This window comes from Balaenoptera acutorostrata, chromosome 18, assembly GCF_949987535.1.
Source record: "Balaenoptera acutorostrata chromosome 18, mBalAcu1.1, whole genome shotgun sequence".
Classification (NCBI taxonomy): Eukaryota; Metazoa; Chordata; class Mammalia; order Artiodactyla; family Balaenopteridae; genus Balaenoptera; species Balaenoptera acutorostrata.
This window is the reverse complement of record NC_080081.1, coordinates 65,159,226-65,180,269: the sequence shown is the minus strand read 5'-3', so window position 1 is coordinate 65,180,269 and position 21,044 is coordinate 65,159,226. Positions and strand designations below refer to the sequence as shown.

The following is a 21,044-nucleotide window of genomic DNA, read 5'->3' as shown; positions in this document are numbered from 1 at the left end:
ATTTTAAATCACTGTGTTGTATGATGGAAAATGACATAGTGTTGTAGTTTTTGAATTTTACTTCAAAAACAAACTCAGAAAAAAAGATCAGAATTGTGGTTACCACAGGCGGGTGGTATGGGAAGGGAGAATCGGTTGAAGGTGGTCAAAAAGTACAAACTTCCCGTTACAAGATAAATAAATACTAGGGATGTAACGTACAACATGATAAATAGAATTAACACTGCTGATGTTGTACATGAAAGTTGTTGAGTAAATCCTAAGAGTTCTCATCACAAGGAAAAAATGTTTTTTCTATTTCTTTAATTTTGTATCTATATGAGATGACGGATGTTCACTAAACTTATCGTGATGATCATTTCATGGTGTGAGTCAAATTATATGCTGTACACGTTAAACGTATACACTGCTGTATGTCAATTATATCTCAATAAAACTGGAAGGAAAAGCAATAATAAAAGCAAATTAGTTTTTTAAAAAGAAAAGAAAATACATCAAATCTAAAATGAAGTCACGAGAGACATTTTATTTGAAAACGAAAAACGTAGTAATCTTAACATAGAACTTTACCGGTCTGATTTATGTGATCTATGACATTTTACTTTTTTTAGATTTCATTTGTTTCTTCTCGGCAGTGATTGCTGCTGGAACATTGCATTTTGTTTTTTTTTTTTTTTAACAAATTCCTTTGTTGCTGAAAGAGAAATATTTAAATAACTTTCCTCCAGGTGACTAAATAATTGACACGGTACACCAATCCAGCAGAAATTTTAATACAGCAGAACTTCACCAGAAATACTTATTTTCTTGTTTCTGATTGTCATTGACAAACCATTGACTAGATATAAGACACTCTAATTCTAGAAATGTCATTTCCTGCCGTTGAGAGATCTGTTGCAAAAGTGCCATTAAAAGCCAGTGAAATCCTGGAGAATTTTCGATGACAGTTAGTAAAAAGCATTCCTTGAAAGCGAATTATCTTTACAGACTACTCTGTCTCTTAATATAATTTAGATGCCCATCCAAGAAAAAGAAGCTTCAAAGAAAGAAGTCATTCTTCTGGCGAAGATGAAACATCCCAACATTGTAACCTTCTTCAGTTCATTTCAAGGTTTGACTTTCTCATATTCTTAAAGTATTTTAATAGAGTGTGGGCATGTAGACTTCTGTATAAGATAGTTCCTGAGAACTGTGTATAAATTAATTTTTGTAACTGGATTCATTTTCCCATTTACTTACATTGTAATTTGAGACATCATCTTTATTTCTTCTCTGGTGGGTTTTTGTAGGCAGCTTTCCTAAATTTTCTCAAGTTTGCCCATGTGCCTTTAATTCTTACTCCCTCAGATAGTTAACGATGGGTGTATTAGCTTTGCTGCAGTAAGAAATTTCAGTGGCCTGCAAGAATACCATCTGTGTCTCACATTACATGTTGGCTATGGTTGGGCGGGGTCTTTATTTTTTTAATTTATTATTATTATTATTTTTGGCCGTGCCTCATGGCTTGTGGGATCCCGGCAGTGAAAGTGCCGAGTCCTAACCACTGCACTGCCAGGGAACGCCCAGGAGGAGTCTGTAAGTCGGGGGTCCAGCCTGAAGGAGCAGCGCACATATGGAGCCGGCTGTTTTCCTGAGCAGGAGGAAAGAGCAGGACACAGAGCCCGCCACACCCTCCCTCTCAGATCCCTGCTGGGATGTGGCGTGTTTCTTACTTTCCTTACGTGCTCACGTTCTGGGTGCAAAGCAGCCACGCGACCAACCCCGGGAACGGGGTGATGGTGGGGGAGGGTACACTCTGCCTCTGTAAGTCCTTGTATGTCCCGGGGCAACGGGGAGGGCTGCACAATTCTCCTGCAGACAGGCAGCCAAGCAAACGGCCACGATAGAGGGGAGAAACCTCAAGGAAGCAATTCCCTTCTCTGTGCGCCTGAATACATCTCTTCTGCCTCTATCACTTGACTCCAAAGGTTAAAAAAACAAAGCAAAATACTAAAAACACCATAAAAGGAGCGTTGGTCATTCATTCAGTTAAATTTTTTTTATTTATTTATTTTTTAAATTTATTTTTTGGCTGTGTTGGGTCTTCGTTTCTGTGCGAGGGCTTTCTCTAGTTGCGGCAAGCGGGGGCCACTCTTCATCGCGGTGCGCGGGACTCTCACTGTCGCGGCCTCTTTTGTTACGGAGCACAGGCTCCAGACGCGCAGGCTCAGTAGTTGTGGCTCACGGGCCCAGTTGCTCTGCGGCATGTGGGATCTTCCCAGACCAGGGCTCGAACCCGTGTCCCCTGCATTAGCAGGCAGATTCTCAACCACTGCGCCACCAGGGAAGCCCTCAGTTAAATACTGATCGAGTGCTTATGTTGATGCATTTTTCTAGGTGCCAGGAATACAGCAGTGAACAAACACAACAGGCACAAATTCCTGTCCTCATGGCTCTTACATTGTAGTGGGAAGAGACAGACAGTAAACACATATACAGCATGTCAGCTGTTTAAAAGGCTGTGACAGGGCTGCCTGTGTCCCCGGTTCACCATGGGGCATCCCCATCCCAGCGCCCAGCACTGGGGGTGCTTGAATTCACAGGTCAGAAGTAGTTCATGGAGCAGGAATGTTACCTAGATACCTTCAAGCGCCATCAGGGGTGTAAAAATCAGTAAATAACTTTTAAAAGCTATTTTTTGAGCTTTTACACTGTGCAGGGCACTGTGTTTCTTGCAAATTAAAACCACTGCATTCAAAATAGCTCTCTGTGTTTCTTGCAAATTAAAACTGGGTACAGTCTTTAAAAGAGTTCTCGGGACACCTCCAAGGTCTTTCTGGGAGCTGAGAGTACATGTGAGCCGGGAATTGAGTTGTATCCAGCCACTTTTAAGGGGCAGCCACTGAAAAAGGTGCCTTGCATTCCTGTTCATTGACTCCTAACAGCGATGCCATTAGACAGTCTTCCTTTTCCTCATTCTGTGGGTTATTATCGTGACTCCCTGTGACTGGTAAGTCCTGCTCATCGTCAGGCCTTCTCTGAGACCCCAATTCAAGGTACAGCCCCCTTTACTGATCTCGCCAGCACTTTTGTACCGCGTGTGTATGTTCATATACGCCATTAGGAACTGTCTAATATTTGTCTCCCTTTAAGACGGTAAACATAACAAATTCTTTTGCTCACCACTTGCTCCTCAGCATCTGGCACATAGTAGGTGCTCATACACGTTTGCTGAACGAGTGCCTAGACTGGGCCATTTAGGAGAGTGGGGTATGTCTTTTTTTTTTTTTTAATTGATTAATTAATTTTTTTGGCCACACCCCGCTGCATGCAGCAGTGGTCCCCAACCTTTTTGGCACCAGGGACCGGTTGCGTGGAAGACAATTTTTCCACGGACCGGGGGCAGGGTGGGGGGATGGTTTCGGGATGATTCAAGTGCATTAAATTTATTGTGCGCTTTATCTCTATTATTATTACATTGTAATATGTAATGAAATATTTGAACAACTCACCATAATGCTGACAGGAGGCGGAGTTCAGGCTGTCATGCGAGCGACGGGGAGCGGCTGTAAATACAGATGAAGCTTCGCTCACTCATCCTCCGCTCACCTTCTGCTGTGTGGCCCGGTTCCTAACAGGCCACGGACCGCTAGTGGCCCATGGCCCCGGGGTTGGGGGTCCCTGGCACGCAGAATCTTAGTTCCCCAACCAGGGATGGAACCCGTGTCCCCTGCAGTGGAAGCACAGAGTCTTAACCACTGGACCGCCAGGGAAGTCCCTGGAGTATGTCTTTACACCATGCAAAATGGATATTTGAGGATGGTTTACGCTGGATACCATTATAAAATTAGAGGTCGGGCTTCCCTGGTGGCGCAGTGGTTAAGAATCTGCCTGCCAATGCAGGGGACACGGGTTCGAGCCCTGGTCTGGGAAGATCCCACATGCCGCGGAGCAACTAAGCCCGTGAGCCACAACTACTGAGCCTGCGCGTCTGGAGCCTGTGCTCCGCAACAAGAGAGGCCGCAATAGTGAGAGGCCCGCGCACCGCGATGAAGAGTGGCCCCCGCTTGCCGCCAACTAGAGAAAGCCCTCGCACAGAAACGAAGACCCAACAAAGCCAAGAATAAGTAAATAAATAAATAAATATTTGAAAAAAAAAAAAAATTAGAGGTCATTTTTTACAGTATAAATAACCTTCACTGACTTCGTTTATGTTGTAAGCTTAAACTTTCTGATGACAGCCTTTTCCTTTTCTTAACTAGAGCACCTCTGTGTTTAGGAAAACTAGAGCTACTGTGATGCCTTTGAGTTTGCCTGGCAGTTTGTTGGGACTTGAAACACGGAGCTTATATGAAAGGCTCAGAGCTCCTTGCAACACCTGACTGTAGAGAGTTGGGGGAAAGCCTTTGTTTACCCTGACAGCTCACCTCTGAACAGAAGAACCCTGGCTCTAGTTCATTAATTGTTTGTCTATAGAAAGTAGAAGTTTTCATAAGTTTGAAGCAACATGAGAAAAATAAGAGAATGTAGTAAGATTTTCCTAAGGCTAAATTAATCCCACTTAAATTCCTTCAGTGAATATTTATCAAGTACCTATAATTTGCTAGGCATGGTCTAGGTAAAATAGGCCCAAATCCCTGCACTGCTGTTTTCTGTTGCTGTATAACCAGTGAACACGAATTTAATGGCTTAAACAGGCACCCACTTACCTCTCCCATTTCCTCTAGATCGGAAGCCTGGGCTGGGCTTAGATGGATTCTCTGCACAGGGCCTCACATGATTGAAATCAAGATGTCAGCTGTGTCTGCAACCTCATCTGAGGCCGAGTTCTCTTCCAGGCTTATTCCGGTTGTTGGCAGGTTTCATTTACTCCAACGTAGGACTGAGGTGTCTGCTTTCTTGCTGGCTGTTAACTGGGGGTGATTCTCTGTTTCTAGAGACCAACCTCCCTTCCCTGGCATGTGGCCCCTTCAATAGGCCCTCTCCAGCGTGGAATCTCTCACTTCTGTTTCTGATTTCAAGACCCAGATTTAAGTGGCTCTTGTGATTAGGTCAAGCCCAGGGGTATAATCTCTTTTTCTATTAACTCAGAGTCAGCTGTTTAGTAACTTTAATTATATCAGCACATCCCATTTGCTATGTAACATAATCATGGGAGTGATATCCCATGTTTACAAGTTACACTCTCGCTCAAGGGGAGAGAGTTCACAGGGTGTGTGCGTTAGGGCCATCTGAGAATTCTGCCTGCCCTACAGCTGTGGAGTTTACATTCCAGGGGTAAAATGTGGGGAGAGACAGACAATAAATGTAAACATAATTAATAAGTACAGTATATGCAGGTTAGAAGTTGATAAGTGCTGTGGGATAATAAAATAGGGGGAGGCAGGAGTGGAGGGAAGAATTGTAAATAGGGTGGTCAGGACGGGCCTTGCTGTGAAGGTGACATTTGAGCACAGATTGGGGAGTCCTGCTAACATCTGGAGAAGAGCTTTCCAGGCAAGAAGAACAGCCACTGCAAAGGCCTGACGTGTTAAAGGACTAGCCAGGAGGCTTTGGGGAAAGGCCATCTGCTATTGGCCCTGAGCACCTCTGCAGGTTTCTGCTGGATATGCCAAGAATGCCAAGCCCTGACCGAGAGCTGGCTTGTTTACTGCTCGCTGTAAAAGCAGTCGATTCCTCAAGCGTAGTGTTCCTCTCCTGTAATGTAGTCACTGCGCGTGCAGTTGTCCATCTAGGCTCTGTGGATTTGGGAGACATAGAAAGAGTGCTAACGTGAAGCTCTGACAGCTGCTTTTGCCAAGAGTAATAAAGTCCTTTGTCTCTGGCCCAGGAATCTCGTGTCTTCTGCCAGCATCCATGACATAGTCACAGGCTGGTAAGTAGGGCAGAATCTCACACCTGTGGCAGAAGCCACTGTGGGTGCAGTGCAGTGAGCAAGGGGGAATAGCAGAAGATATTTTAATCTTTATGCTGAGTCTGTGTTCCTCCTGGGTTCAGCACTAAAATGCTTTTATTTTTGTGGAATGATGGTGATACTGGACGATATCTCGTTCCATCAAATCTAGAGGCCATTGGTTGTAAGATACATTATTATGTGCTGATGAAAAGGAAAGATACTGCCCATTAGACCATGACACTGTGCTTTCATATCACAATTTTAATTTTATATATATTAAAAGAGCTCTTTTAGACTTGTTTAAACAGAGTTTTGCTTTCTGTTACTCTTGTACATTCATAAAAAGGGAAATATGAGCAGATTAAATTGGTTAAGATAGTCTAAAAATTAATGAGGCTGGAGGACACATGGTTTCTTGAGGCAGAAGCCTGGTGTGTCTGCCTTTGCCTGGCAAAGCAATAAAGCTATTCTTTTCTACTTCACCCCCCCCAAAAAAAACAAAACAAAAAACAAAAACTAATGAGGCTGTGATGACATCAAGACTGCTGGACAGTCACCAGTTGGAAGATGCCAGTGTCTGTAAGACATAATCCCGATTTTTTAAAAGGGCATTTTAGAATAAATTAATTATAATAATTGTTCTTTAAATGTTGGAATTTGGCAAGACAAAGGTTGCAACCCTGAAGTTAGTGCCCTCTAATAGTTTTGAAAGGTCAGTGACCCATGAGCTTTATATAAAGTTCCAGAAAGTCCTGCCCTAGAGGGTGCTGTGCACTTCCTTTTTGGAGTATTCTTTTTTTCTCCTTTCTGCATTTTAAAATATTATGCATGCTTAAGACTAAACACAAATCCCACCCCCAAACCTAAAGTGATCTCTCTCTGGGACTTCCCGGGGTGTCCAGTGGTTAAGGCTCTGTGCTTCCCCTGCAGGGGGCGCGGGTTTGATCCCTGGTCGGGGAACTGAGATCCTGCATGCCGCGTGGCGTGGCCACCCCAACCTGACAAATGTAATTAAAACTAAATATAAAAAAAATTAAGTGATCTCTCTCGCCTCTGCTCTGAGCACTTCCGAACTCTTACTGGCCGTTTCACTTGTGTGGCATTTGTAATAAGCTGTGTTATAACGTTAGTGTGTATTCTTTATATCCCTCGGTGAGATTGGAAGTTCTGTGAGGACAAGGATTGTTTCTTATGCCTTTTCCCCTTCCTAAAGTGCTTAATTTTTTTAAACAGATGGAAAATTTGAGAGCACAAATGACCTTTCCAGGCAGTTCTAACCCCATTAAATATGAAATTAACAGTGGCTAGTGGGAAAAAAAGCATATTTAGAGCCAAATGATGCTCATCGACCTGAATAGCTCCTTCAAGATGGTTCGGCCATGATTAATCCTGAATCAGTCAATGAATTTCTTCCACTGAAAGCCCGTGTGAGGCTGAGTGAGTTAGATGTTGGTGGAAGGGAAGTAAAATGGAGCCCTTTTCCCTTAGTTTCCTTCCTCTGATTTCCCCATGGTTTTGAAATTGCCATCCCTTCATTGCTGTGGCAGCCCTTTCAATGACTGAGCTAAGACAAGTATTAATTCTCCCAAAAGTAATACATTCCTGAAAGTAACTGATCTCTAGGTAATCAGGGTATGTCAGGAAACATCTCAAAATGCTTCCTGCAAGAATATACAATGGAGAAAAGACACTCTCTTCAATAAGTGGTACTTGGGAAAACTGGACAGCTACATGTAAAAGAATGAAATTAGAACACTCCCTAACACCATACACAAAAATAAACTCAAAATGGATTAAAGACCTAACGTAAGGCCAGACACTATAAAACTCTTAGAGGAAAACATAGGCAGAACACCCTCTGACATAAATCGCAGCAAGATCTTTTTTGATCCACTTCCTAGAGTAATGAAAATAAAAACAAAAATAAACAAATGGGACCTAATTAAACATAGAAGCTTTTGCACAGCAAAGGAAACCCTAAACAAAATGAAAAGACAATCCTCAGAATGGGAGATAGTATTTGCAAATGAAGCGACCTACAAGGGATTAATCTCCAAAATATACAAACAGCTCATGTAGCTCAATATCAGAAAAACAACCCAATCAAAAAATGGGCAGAAGATCTAAATAGACATTCCTCCAAAGAAGACATACAAATGGCCAAAAAGCACATGAAAAGATGCTCAACGTCACTAATTATTAGAGAAATGCAAATCAAAACTACAATGAGGTATCACCTCACACCGGTCAGAATGGCCATCATAAAAAATTTACAAGCTAAATGCTGGAGAGGGTGTGGAGAAAGGGGAACCCTCCTACACTGTTGGTGGGAATGTGTAAATCGGTGCAGCCACTGTGGAGAACAGTATGGAAGTTCCTTACTGGCACAGCTACCATATGATCTAGCAATCCCACTCCTGGGCATATATCCAGAGAAAACCATAATTCGAAAAGATACATGCACCCCAATGTTCATTGCAGCACTGTTTACAATAGCCAGGACATGGAAGCAACCTAAATGTCCATTGACAAAGGAATGGTTAAAGAAGATGTGGTACATATATACACTGGAATATTACTCAGCCATAAAAAAGAATGAAATAATGCCATTTGTAGCAACATGGATGGACCTAGAGATTATCATACTAAGTGAAATAAGTCAGACAGAGAAAGACAAATATCATATGATATGTCTCATATGTGGAATCTAAAATAATGGTATAAATGAACTTATTTACAAAACAGAAATAGAGTCACAGATGTAGAAAACAAACTTATGGTTACCGAGAGGGAAAGAGGGGGGAGAGATAAATTGGGAGATTGGGATTGACACACACTACTATATATAAAATAGATAACCAATAAGGACCTACTGTATAGCACAGGGTACTGTACTCAGTACCCTGTAATGGCCTATATAGTGGATATATGTATATGTATAACTGATTCACTTTGCTGTATACCTGAAACTAACATAACATTGTAAATCAACTATACTCCAGTAAAAAAAATTTTAAAACCCAACAAAACAAACAAAAAAACAAAACCCTTCTTGGACTCTCTGGTCTTTCCTTCATGGCCTCTTGTTCTCTCTGCCTGTGTGTGTGCAGACTTCTGTTGTAGCTCTACTCACGTATATTGACTGATGCCCCGTCTAGACTGTCACCTCCTTATTCAGGAAGGATAGCTTATTTGCTTCTTATTCCTAGCACAGCGTTCCTTAGCATGTCTTCAATAAAAGTTTGTTGATGAGTGAATGGATCTGTCCCTTTAAGAGGGGAGGTGGACCAATGGAAGTGTTCTGTGAAAGAAGCACTCAGTTTGTGAATGAGAAGCAACCAAGGGCAGATGCTGTCAGGTTATCGATAGTGCCTTTAAAGTTGGCTTAAGCCAACCTAAGTGTCCGTCAACAGATGAATGGATAAAGAAGATGTGGCACATATATACAATGGAATATTACTCAGCCATAAAAGGAAATGAAATTGAGTTATTTGTAGTGAGGTGGATGGACCTAGAGTCTGTCATACAGAGTGAAGTAAGTCAGAAAGAGAAAAACAAATACTGTATGCTAACACATATATATGGAATCTAAAAAAAAAAAAAGGTTCTGATGAACCTAGGGGCAGGACAGGAATAAAGATGCAGACAGAGAGAATGGACTTGAGGACACGGGGAGAGGGAAGGGTAAGCTGGGATGAAGTGAGAGGGTAGCATCGACATATATACACTACCAAATGTAAAATAGATAGGTAGTGGGAAGCAGCCGCATAGCACAGGGAGATCAGCTCTGTGCTTTGTGACCACCTAGAGGGGTGGGATAGGGAGGGTGGGAGGGAGGGAGACACCAGAGGGAGGGGATATGGGGATATATGTATACGTATAGCTGATTCAGTTTGTTATACAGCAGAAACTAACACACCATTGTAAAGCAATTATACTCCAATAAAGATGTAAAAAAAAAATAATAAAGTTGGCTTAAGCTACTTGGAAGAAAGAGGTAGCAAATGATAGATATTTGGCAAGAGATTCTGACATTGAATGAATACTTAATAATTACAGGGCAAAATACTAGAAAGTTTAACACTTGCTGATAAGCCTGATTTTGTGCGATCATTTTGTGTTCCTTAGATGTTTTTATGAAACCACTCCACAAACCTTTATTAAGCCCCTTCCATGTGCCAGGTACAGGGAATACAAAAGTACTAAGTATGGAGTCTGTCTTCAGGGAACCTGCAAACTAGTGGGAGAAACAAACAAGTTAGTAGAAGCCCTCATTCTAACAAGAACCCATCTGGTAGTTGTTTGGTTAAAGAAAAAAGCTGATTAAGCAGGAAATCATACAAACTTATTTTAATCTATAAATACACAATCATTTGCCAAACTTCTGATGTAAGACCAAGGCCTTGTCTTTGATTCTGAGTCCACCGATTGGAGTTCGGAATATTCTTTCTTACATAGGGCTCCCCCCACCCTCAATTTATAATTTCCAATTTCTTTTCTTTAGAGTGGAGTAAGAATTTACAGATACTCTCTGTGCACAGTCTTTTGAAAGCTTCCCCGTTATTTTCCACTCGTTCCACCCAACATTTAGGTCAGTGACTTTTTTTTTTTTTTTAGCTACTCACTTTTACTGAGTCCTCCACGGGATTCGATGTAGTTTTTGTAGAAATAATCACATCTTCCTTTTCCCATTCATCTTGCATCAGTTGATGTAGTAATTACAATAGCAAGTATAATTGGCATAAGCAAATTTGGGAATGAACACAATGATCTTGGTAAGAATCAGTGGGAGCAGAGGTACCTGGGCATAGGTGAGTCCAGAAGCCACCAGGGTAACCTTGAGCGGGCAGCAGTGATGAAGGGTGCCCATCAATCTAGTGAGTAGGTCAGGCAGAGGTCAGTTAGAAGTGTGTCTACTGTACTCAACAACATGGTTGAATAAGCCCCATACAAATAAAAGTTTATGTCCAAATTCAAGGGTGTATTAATTCTTCCTGAGGTGTTGAAAAAGATTCACAGATGCTTTTTTATAGCAGATTTCCAACCTCCTGCAGGAATGTATTAAAAATAATTGCTGACATTTATTGAACTCTCATTATGTGCAGGTATTGTTCTAAGTATGTGACATGGATTAAACCATTGAAAAGATTAAATGAGGAAAGATAAAACAATCCCAAGAAGAGTTTCTATATTATTATCTCCATCTTACAGATGAAATAACGAGGCACAGAGAAATTAAAATAATTTGCCCAGAGTCACAGAGCTAAGAAATTTAAGTGGTGAAGTGGGATTAGAGCCCAATCCATCTTGATTCTACAGCCAGAGTTTTAAACTATTATGTACTGCATTTTTCTGTTATATTCTCCACCTTCTAGAACTTAAAGGCAAATAATTAGTAAATATTTGAAACCCATCCAGCACCGAATGATGCCTTTTCTTATAGAGAACAACAGGCTGTTTATTGTGATGGAGTACTGTGATGGAGGGGATCTCATGAAAAGGATCAAAAGACAACGGGGAGTGTTACTTAGTGAAGATCAGGTAAAAACTCTTCTAATTTGCCTTTTAATTTATATTGGGGGATTAAATTTATAATGTCATAAGTAATAGATTGTGTTTATATGAAGCATGCTTTGTGGAAGAGAAATTCAAACTATAAAATAATGGATCAGTATTCTTGATAGGTCTAGCCTAGAACATGTTCGCAATTGAACTTAAATTGAATCTCTTTTTTTTTTTTTTGAATCTCTTTTTGAGAGTGAACTTTGCTTGAGAAAGAACCGTGTCTTATTTTTGGACAATCTCATGTAGAATGCCTCTGAGATAAATCTTCATGGCGGAAAAAAAAGTGAATGTGGATGTTCCTTAGCCGTTTAAAATGTGATGTATTTATAGCTTCACTTTTCTTCCTTTTATCGTTGGGTACTCTGTTTTAAAATAGCTATCCCACTTTGCTAGGGAGGATAGAAGCTCTTCTTAGCAGTGGCTATTTACCTTCATTGGCTATTAAGAGAGAGGAGAGAGAAGGTGAAGAATAATGGCCTCAGGTCCCATTTTCTCTTTGCACAAACACATTTTTCTTCTATAGTCTGAGCTCCCTTTGATACCCTTTTGGGAGTTGTACTCGTGAAGGAGACAGGTGTGTGGGGTGGGGGCTGAAGAATTGGACTCAGGGCCTGTGCAGTTGATGGGAAAGGCCACGGCCTCAGGCAGGGCACAGGAATGGCCTGCCATCTTTCTTTAGGGCATTTGTTTCTTCGTTCTCTTTTAGCATTTAAGAGCATCAGGCCCAACTAATTTCCACCTAGAGTTAAATTGAATGTTGTGGGTTTCCCTGGTGGCGCAGTGCTTAAGAATCCGCCTGCCAGTGCAGGGGACACAGGTTCGAGCCCTGGTCCGGGAAGATCCCACATGCCACAGAGCAACTAAGCCCGTGTGCCGCAACTACTGAGCCTGCACTCTAGAGCTCGCGAGCCACGACTACCGAGCCCGCGAGCCACGACTACTGAGCCCGCGTGCCACAACTACTGAAGCCTGCACACCTAGAGCCCATGCTCCATAACAAGAGAAGCCACCGCAATGAGTGCACCGCAACGAAGAGTAGCCCCCACTCACCGCAACTAGAGAAGGCCCGCGCACAGCAAGAAAGACCCAACGCAGCAAAAAAAAAAAAAATTGAATGTTGTGAATGTATGAATGATTAAAGAATCAGTATCTCTAACCTCTGTAAATTTAATCAAGCAGTCTCCCTATGCTCATTTATATTATATATTAAATTCTATATTTGTAGAAACCCTCCTTTCTTCCTATCTAGGTATTATTTTGCCACATTTAATAAAAATACTTTTCTCTACACAATTTTGAACTACAAAACTAAAAAACTAAAATTACAACTGAATCTTAGTATCTGGAATGTAGCTTTTTTTCCTATTGTTTTCCTCTCTCTGTATAATTTGGTGGACAAAGAATCATTGAAATTTTAGAATCATTTAAATAAATCTCTATAGGTATAGACACAGTTTAATAAAGAGGCTCATGGCCAGCTAAGAAAATCATATCTAAGAAATAAAATTAAACTTTAAAAAGTATAAAAGTAAAATATTTCTTAGTTTTATATTATATACTTGTATGTTATTTCATTAAAAATTTTAATAACCTCACAGATTCTCCACTTCTTCCTCTTTCTCTCTTTGCCCTTGACACCCTCCTTCCACTGAAAAGGAAAAAGCAGTGGCACTAGGGTTATCAGGAAACAGAGCTGCTTGTCTACTCTCCTGATGCAGTTAGCAACCCAATGTTAATAAAAAAGAAGATCATGACTTGCCTCCCTCTCTTCCTTGGTTCTGTTTATCTTTCTCTGTGTGCGGTGTTCCTTTTCATACCAACACATTTGGATTGCCTTTTCACACCTCCATGTTTCTAGCTGTGAAAAGAAAATAGTACGATAAGATGGTATACCTATTAGCTTCATTCATATAACCACACACACAAGTATATTATTCCTCTCTTCTTGTATGTTATCATGAAGACATTTCAGTGATCACCAGACTCCTCACCAGTTTTGTTTCATGTTCCCTCTACAGATTCTGAGTTGGTTTGTACAGATTTCTCTAGGACTGAAACATATTCATGACAGGAAGATCTTACACAGGGACATAAAAACACAGGTAACATCTCAGAGACAAAATCAAGACAGAACAGATCTTTTGTTTTCTTGAAATATCTCCAGCAACATAGCATTTCCTCCTCTTACAGAACATTTTTCTTAGCAAGAATGGAATGGTTGCAAAGCTTGGGGACTTTGGTATTGCAAGAGTCCTGAACAAGTAAGTACTTTTTAAAAACATTTGCTTTCTGATCATGACAGCCAAAATATGTATTTTTAGTTATCATGAATTAAGATATTAAGAGCTTGGTTTCCCAATAATTTTTGATAACTGTTTATATAAGTGTATTAAATCATTCAGATGCTACTTTGAGATTAAAATTTGTAGGTAGATAGGAGAAGGATGGTGGCGATGTATAGTGTGATATAAGCTGATCAAATGAGATGTGACTGAAATGCGTATAAAGCTAGCGAGCGTTTCGTGAAACAGGCAAATTCACACGTGCTGGGGGGAATGTATTGATGCAGCTGTTTTGGAAGACAGTTTCGTGGTAACAAATATCAAGAGATTTTTAAATGTTCCATTTCTGAGAATTTATTCGAAGGGGATAATTTGAAATCTGGAATAACTTAGATGCCTAATAATTGGGAAATGGTCACATTTCATAAAACTTAGCACAGCATGTACCTGAATATTATAAAGCCACTAACATTTATGATTGGGAAGACTTCTTGATAATGTGAAACAAACTTTGTTATATTAAGTAAAAAAAAAAAAAAAGGGAATTCTGAATTTTAAATATGCAATGATCACAGCTATGTGGAAAATATGCATGGAAAAAAGACAAGAAGGAAATATGTCAGAATTGTAACAGTAGTTTGGGGGTTCTAAGATTCTGAGTAAATTTTTTCTTCTTTGTTTACTTTTATGTTTTCCAAATTTTAAATCATGATATTGCATTACTTTAGTCATTGGAAAGAGGGAAGTCTTTACATGTGAGAGTTTTGCAATGTAACAATGGTACCTCTTCGTGCAATCTTTAAGCCATAAAATGTTTTCTAATGTGTAGATTTTAGGGAGGTGAATTATAAGCTTAAAAATCAATGAATTTTATTACTATATTATTAATATACAGTGTTTTGCTTTATTTTAGTATGTGAATACATCAAATTTTGTGTCCATTTTTATACTTTTTTCTTGCATGTGTATGTCTTAAGCCCTTTCTTCAGTAATACACTGTGTTATTTTATTATTTAATACAATTTTGCTAGTACCATGGAACTTGCTAGAACTTGTGTTGGAACGCCTTACTACTTGTCCCCAGAGATCTGTCAGAATAAACCCTACAACAATAAAACGTGAGTTGCTGACTTTTGGTTCGAAAGTCGCAGTAAAATCTGATGCATTCTTTCCTATGGCGCTTTCGTAATTTCATTTTCTTCACCTGTGAAATGAGGATCCCAGTGACTGTCTCTGACCACTTCAGTGTTCTCTGAAGGTTTTGAACTTATTTAGAAAGAAGACATTTCTTTTGAAGATGCAAGTGACAGAATAACATTGAAAATCGCAGTCACTGTGATGTCCATCTGTGTATTTGATTCTCATGCTTTCTAAGCCCTGTTTAGCCTACTGCAGGAAAGTGCTGTAGATGGGTCAGAAGACAGTGAGGCTGGTGACTGAGCACGGGTTTAGCAGCCAGGAATCCTAATATTGACTCAGTCGGCAATTTGACCAAGTCAGTCCATCTCTGCGGGCCTCAGTTCCCCTACCTGCAACAAAGAGAGCTGGTAATTGTTAAGGCGTAGGTAGATAGGTAATTGTTAAGGCATCTTCCAGCTTTAAAATTCAGCTAGCTTTTATGTATGTGGTACCAGAGCGTACCATCAGGAGTAATATTAATATACACAGTGATAAAGGATGAAGATGAGGTAGTTTTTACTTCCATGGAAGGAGAAGGGAAATTTTTCACTTTTCAAAGCTGTCTGCCAGTTGAACCAGTTGGCTTTGCAGGAAGACTGAGTTTCTTTGTGGAGTTAATTGTCTGTTTGTTTAGGAAAATATCCAAGGGATGTTTGGCTGTTTGACTTTGAAAGAGAGGGCAAAGCCCTAAAAAAGAATGGTAAACATTTCTCCGCAGAGTGAAAGAGCAGGCATTTTTTTGGAGACAGCCTCTGACTTAGAGAAGGGGTTTGGCCTCAAGCTGAGCAGGAATGCAGCTTGTGTAGCCAGGGTAGAAGGCAGGCTGTCCAGAGCAGAGCACAGTGCAACAAAGAGAGACCCCTAGCTCCGTAGCATTGCTTTGTTTCCTTGTACTGCTTTTTAAGGATTTGAGTCAACATTTAAATTTGCTGGTCTGATGCTTTCAATAATTGGAAGACCCTAGCGGTAACTGTTACGAAACCAGATTCATTTGCCTGATGAACAGACAAGCCAAATGCTGAGGCCCCGAGGTTTGCAGCAGAGAAAGGGTTTATTCACAAGGCAGCCAAATGAGGAGACTGGAGTACAAGTCTTAGATCTGCCTCCCTGAAGGTGAGGGGCTTGAGATATTTATGTGTGGTCTTTGGCGTGGTCTTAGGCGTGGGGAAAGAGGATTGGAGGTAGGGAAGAGGTGAGGTAACTGGTGTTCTGTACAGACATATCTGAGTTACATCCTTCTTCATAGGATGCATGTTCAAAAATGGAGGTGTTTAGCATGATCAGAGAGTGGTGTTTTTGGCCCTCTGAGGTCAAAAGGTCATTCATTGGACACCTGCACAGGCCTAGTTTTAGCACATTTTTTTCAAGTTCATTGAGTACCAGATACTCTGGTCATCACTTAATCTAACTTTGGTTTTGTCAGTAGCCTTGAGTAGAATATTCCTTTCTAAATCAACCAGATGTCACCCTTTGAATCAAACAAATCCATGTTTGAGTTCTGCCTTCCTCCTCCAAATTGCTCAAAATTCCACACATGTACACATTTTCTTCGAGCTCATCACGTGAAGTAAATATTGAGCCATCAGATTCTAGCAAAGCTTGTATACCTTTTCTTTGCTAGGATTCTGACAAGCTACAGATTTTCCCTCTAGTCTTAGTAAGAGTAAGAATTGATAATGTACTGAAAACATTTGTGAAAACTTGTCAACCTATATAAAATTGTAAAGATGCACAAATATAATGCACTGTAAAGATAAAGGTTTTCATTGAGAATTATTGATATTTCTTAGCATGTCAACTCTTATCTTACCCAGGGATATTTGGTCTCTTGGCTGCGTCTTATATGAGCTCTGCACACTCAGACATCCTGTAAGTATATTAATCATCAGATTAATCTTGAACTATTGAAAACTATATAAATGCAATTAACCTCTTGAGAGGAAAAGGTTAATGTTTGGTTTTATTAGATTGTTAAAAATTATATGGACAAGCTATTAACCAGAATGACAGCTCCATATATACTGACATGGAAAGATATCCAAGCTATATTATAAAGTACAAATCCAAGCTATATTATAAAGTACAAATCCAAGTTGGAGAATAGTACATGTAGCATATTTCCATAAAAATAAATTGTGTGTGAACATATCAATACATAATCAGCAAAGGGAAAAGGTGCATGGGGCGAAGATTGTCGGAAGCCAGGCACAAGCTTCCAAGAGCCTTTCCCAGTAGAGTCACACAAGATGCACTGATTTCTCCAGCAACAAGTTGTGACAATACATGTGAAATGTTATCTACCAGGGAAGCTCATTCGAGACCCAGTGTCCAGGGTTTTTGTTGGGACTGGTCATGTAGGCACCTCTGCCTAGCATGTGCCAAGCTTCTAGATTCCCAGGAAGAAAGCAGGTATTCAGCATAAACCATGTTGTTTGCACAGTGTGGGGAAAAAGAGAGCCACTCGGAACGTTTTGGGAATGGTGAGAACTCTCCTGAAATCCAAGTTCCCAGATGCCAGCCAAGGGCCCATGTAAGCAGGCCTTTCTAAGGATAGCAGTCTTAGACCATCTATGTTAACTCTTTTGTACACAGCTGTCGTTTTGTTGTTATTGTTATTATTATTATCATTATTTTCAAATAGTAAGTGTCAGATAGTAAGTGTCTAACCCAAACCTGATCTTTTCTGCCACACCATTCTGCCCAACATTATCATTATGTGTAAATGATGATTTCATACAATGGAATGTTTTCTGGTTTATGAAGAATTTTTTAGGAAATGGTTTATGTTATGTTAATTTAAAAAGCAAGATGTAAAATTTCATATTGTTATGATCTCAACTTTGTAAAATAAACATTATTTTAAAAAAGACTAGAAGGAAATATACCTCTGGGTGGTGAAATTGTATGTGTTTTCCCTGTTTATAATTTCCTATACTTTCCAGTTTTTTAGAATGAGTAAATATTTTGATAATAAGAAAAAAACTAAAAAAAACCCTTGTTTTAAGTAGGACAACATTTCATTGAATAACCGCCTACAGTATCTACTCATGAAAGATTAGTTGATGGAAACAATTCAGGGTAGACCATAGTGCTTCTAATTAAAGCTATATAACATTGTTTTGTTTCTTGATATTACTTTAAATACTAGCATTGAATTTTTCTCTGATTTAGTATCACCGTTCCTTGTCTTTTCAGTTTGAGGGTAACAACTTACACCAGCTGGTTCTGAAGATTTGTCAAGCTCATGTTCCCCCAATATCTCCAAGGTTTTCCCATGACCTACAGTCCTTAATATCCCAGCTCTTTGAAGTATCTCCCCGAGATCGACCATCCATTAGTTCCATTTTGAAAAGGCCCTTTTTAGAGAACTTTATCGCCAAATACTTGACTCCCGAGGTGAGTTTTGAGGCGTTTCTGTTTGGATTTTGACAGAGATTTTTACTAGCAGGTCCTGACACACTGTTTGATTTTAGGTCATTCAGGAAGAATTCAATCACACCCTCAGACATAAAGCAAGATCGTCTGCTTCTCAACCTGCTGGGAAGTTGGTCCCAGGTAAGGATGATTTAACCGTGCAATCAAAAAACATTTATTATGTCTCATGCAATGATTTATAATATATGGCTGATAACTTTAGCAGAGAAATTCCTCCAAATATGTTGAACATGGACATTTAAAAACTATGAGCAGTATAAGCAGAAGAAAAATTATCTTGTCAAGTGGTGACCTGGGGGCGTGCCTGTATATCTAGTTTATGCATGACCTGGAGGATTCATCTCCTCTCTTCTCATCAGTCGGGAAAACTTGATGAAGCAGTGGATGTGCTGATAATGAGATGCTCAAAGAGGTAGAATCTAAACTTAACTTTTGTGTAGGGAAGGGATAGAGAGTCAAAGAAGGTTCACAGACAGACATGAAATCATGAAATGAAGCTTATTTTTCTGAAATAGAGAGAATGGACTGGCGATTAAGAGTTCTCCTGCAGAGGCCTGTTGGAGCTGAAGTTAGGATCTCGGACCTAATTGGTAGCAGTGGGAGAACGTTACTATGTGACCCCCAAAGAAAGCAGCTGATACTTTATGGTAATGATAAATGGAGAAGCAGTTGTAGTGGTGGTGTTAGGAATCAGCTGATGAAGTACTGTGTGTGTTTGTGAAAGAGAGACAGACAGACATTAAAGAGAAAAATTACTAATTCAATTGATATTGTGAAATAAGAGCAGCAAGATTTTTAGCCATAACCAAATGTCTCAACTTTAAGGATGAGGAGTAGAAAATCTCTCCAAGGAACAGTGATAGGGGAATATTATCCGCTGTGATGGAGAAAATAAAGTGAGGAAACTTATAAAGGGAAAGTGAATTAATGATTCTGCTGTGTTTAATTTCGTTTGCCATCATTATATATTAGTCGAGATTGAGCATGTTTAGAAAGTAGATAAGTAGAGGACGAGAGAAGGTGTATTGTCTACACTCCTAATATAGGACAGATAGGAAAACAAGAACACATTTTGTTTCTATTTATTTTTGGCTGCGTTGGGTCTTTGTTGCTGCATGCAGGCTTTCTCTAGTTGCCGCAAGCGAGGGCTACTCCTCGTTGTGGTGCGCGGGCTTCTCACTGCGGTGGCTTCTCTTGTTGGGGAGCACGGGCTCTAGGCGCGAGGGCTTCAGTAGTTGTGGCTCGTGGACTCTAGAGCGGAGGCTCAGTAGTTGTGGCGCACGGACTTAGTTGCTCTGCGGCATGTGGTATCTTCCCGGACCAGGGGTCAAACCTGTTTCCCCTGCACTGGCAGGCGGATTCTTAACCACTGCGCCACCAGGGAAGTCCCAAGAACACATTTTGAAGGTGACAAACACAAATATATTTTAAGACCTACTCATCCATTTCAAACAACAATGCAACATGAATGCTGTGGCCAGATAACCCAAGCTCTGATACTACATTTAATTACTTGTAATTAAATTAATTTAGTTAATAACTTAATTACTAAATATGCCATTATGTTATACATATTGTTTCCGTAAATGTTAATTCCCCAATTTTTAAAAAGTAGTGTTATATAGTACTAGAAATATGTAAAGGAACACTGGAAAAAATGATTTCCTCCATTCAAAGAAAATGTGTAGTAATTTTCCATCAGCACTTCTCTCCATGGGTATAAATGTCTCTGGTTAAAGAGAACTTACTGTGTTATGAAATGCCCCTTATACTTATACTCTCACAAGCATAATATTAATGATGTGGAAATTTTTAAAAAATTACGTTGTTTTATTTTGGTTAAATAAGATTTTAAAATACAGAAAGTGAGATTCCAGGGAAAGTGCCTGCCAAGATCAAGGATATCAGTGCCATTTAAAAGGAAGGACATATTATATAGAAATGAATGGAGACCGCCAGTTGGAGCCCAGAAGCCCATATCTGTAAGTCATGCTAAACCCTTCCTCTGTTTTTTTTAGTGGATGGCATATTCTACGGAACTACTTGCACAGGTTCATGAGGTACAAGGTCATTACTTGGGGGTTCACTAGTTTTGTACTTGTAATAAAATTTTGTAATGAACATTAAAGTGGTACTTCATGGGACAGCTTCAAGTTGTTATTTTTAACAATGCTGTATTTCCTTATAAGTGTTCTATACATTAGTTTTTGTTTTCTTTTTATAATTCAAATTCTTTTAATTTCTTTAAGTAAATAAGGTTTTTCTATATAGGACAAGTGAGTAGCATAGTGGCAGAAAACATACATTTCATACTCTTAATTCTGATGTTATATATAATTGAGAAATTTTTATTATATAATCATTGATTTTTTTCCCCAGAGTTTCTTTATGCCAGTTATTTGAATCCACTTCAGCAGAATGTTGAATCTTTTAGTTTATGCTAGTGAAATGCTTCTGGTACATAAAAATGGCTATTGTATTTTAATGGAAAAATTGTATTTTAAAAGAAGGCTCATGGTAAAAAAAAAAGAAAAAAGAAGGCTCATGGTATAAAGTATGTTGTGATTTAGGATACTCTGTAGCAAACCCTTTCGGAGACAAAAAAAAACCAAAAACAAACATCTAAAAGAGTCAAGGATGGATGAAGTTAGGAGAACACATTGACATTTTCTTAATCCTTTGAAAGTTTCTCCTAATGCAGTGAAATG

At 39.6% G+C, this 21,044-nt stretch overlaps 1 protein-coding gene and 1 long non-coding RNA gene across 2 annotated transcripts in view; one reads left to right on the top strand and one right to left on the bottom strand.

Annotated features, from left to right (window-relative positions):
• NEK5 (NIMA related kinase 5) overlaps nucleotides 1-21,044 on the top strand; it is a 64,158-nt gene that overhangs the window by 9,502 nt on the left and 33,612 nt on the right. The window contains 9 exon segments of the mRNA XM_057532835.1: nucleotides 1,015-1,111; nucleotides 11,319-11,416; nucleotides 13,459-13,542; nucleotides 13,631-13,701; nucleotides 14,754-14,840; nucleotides 16,716-16,770; nucleotides 18,097-18,297; nucleotides 18,375-18,456; nucleotides 20,185-20,318. Of these exon segments, the coding sequence (XP_057388818.1) occupies nucleotides 1,015-1,111; nucleotides 11,319-11,416; nucleotides 13,459-13,542; nucleotides 13,631-13,701; nucleotides 14,754-14,840; nucleotides 16,716-16,770; nucleotides 18,097-18,297; nucleotides 18,375-18,456; nucleotides 20,185-20,318 (909 nt within the window).
• Nucleotides 2,119-4,741, bottom strand: LOC130705607 (uncharacterized). Its single transcript, XR_009005897.1, has 3 exons — nucleotides 4,689-4,741; nucleotides 3,492-3,709; nucleotides 2,119-2,284 (listed from the first exon to the last, which is right to left on the bottom strand). It is a non-coding gene; the product is annotated as an uncharacterized LOC130705607 (long non-coding RNA).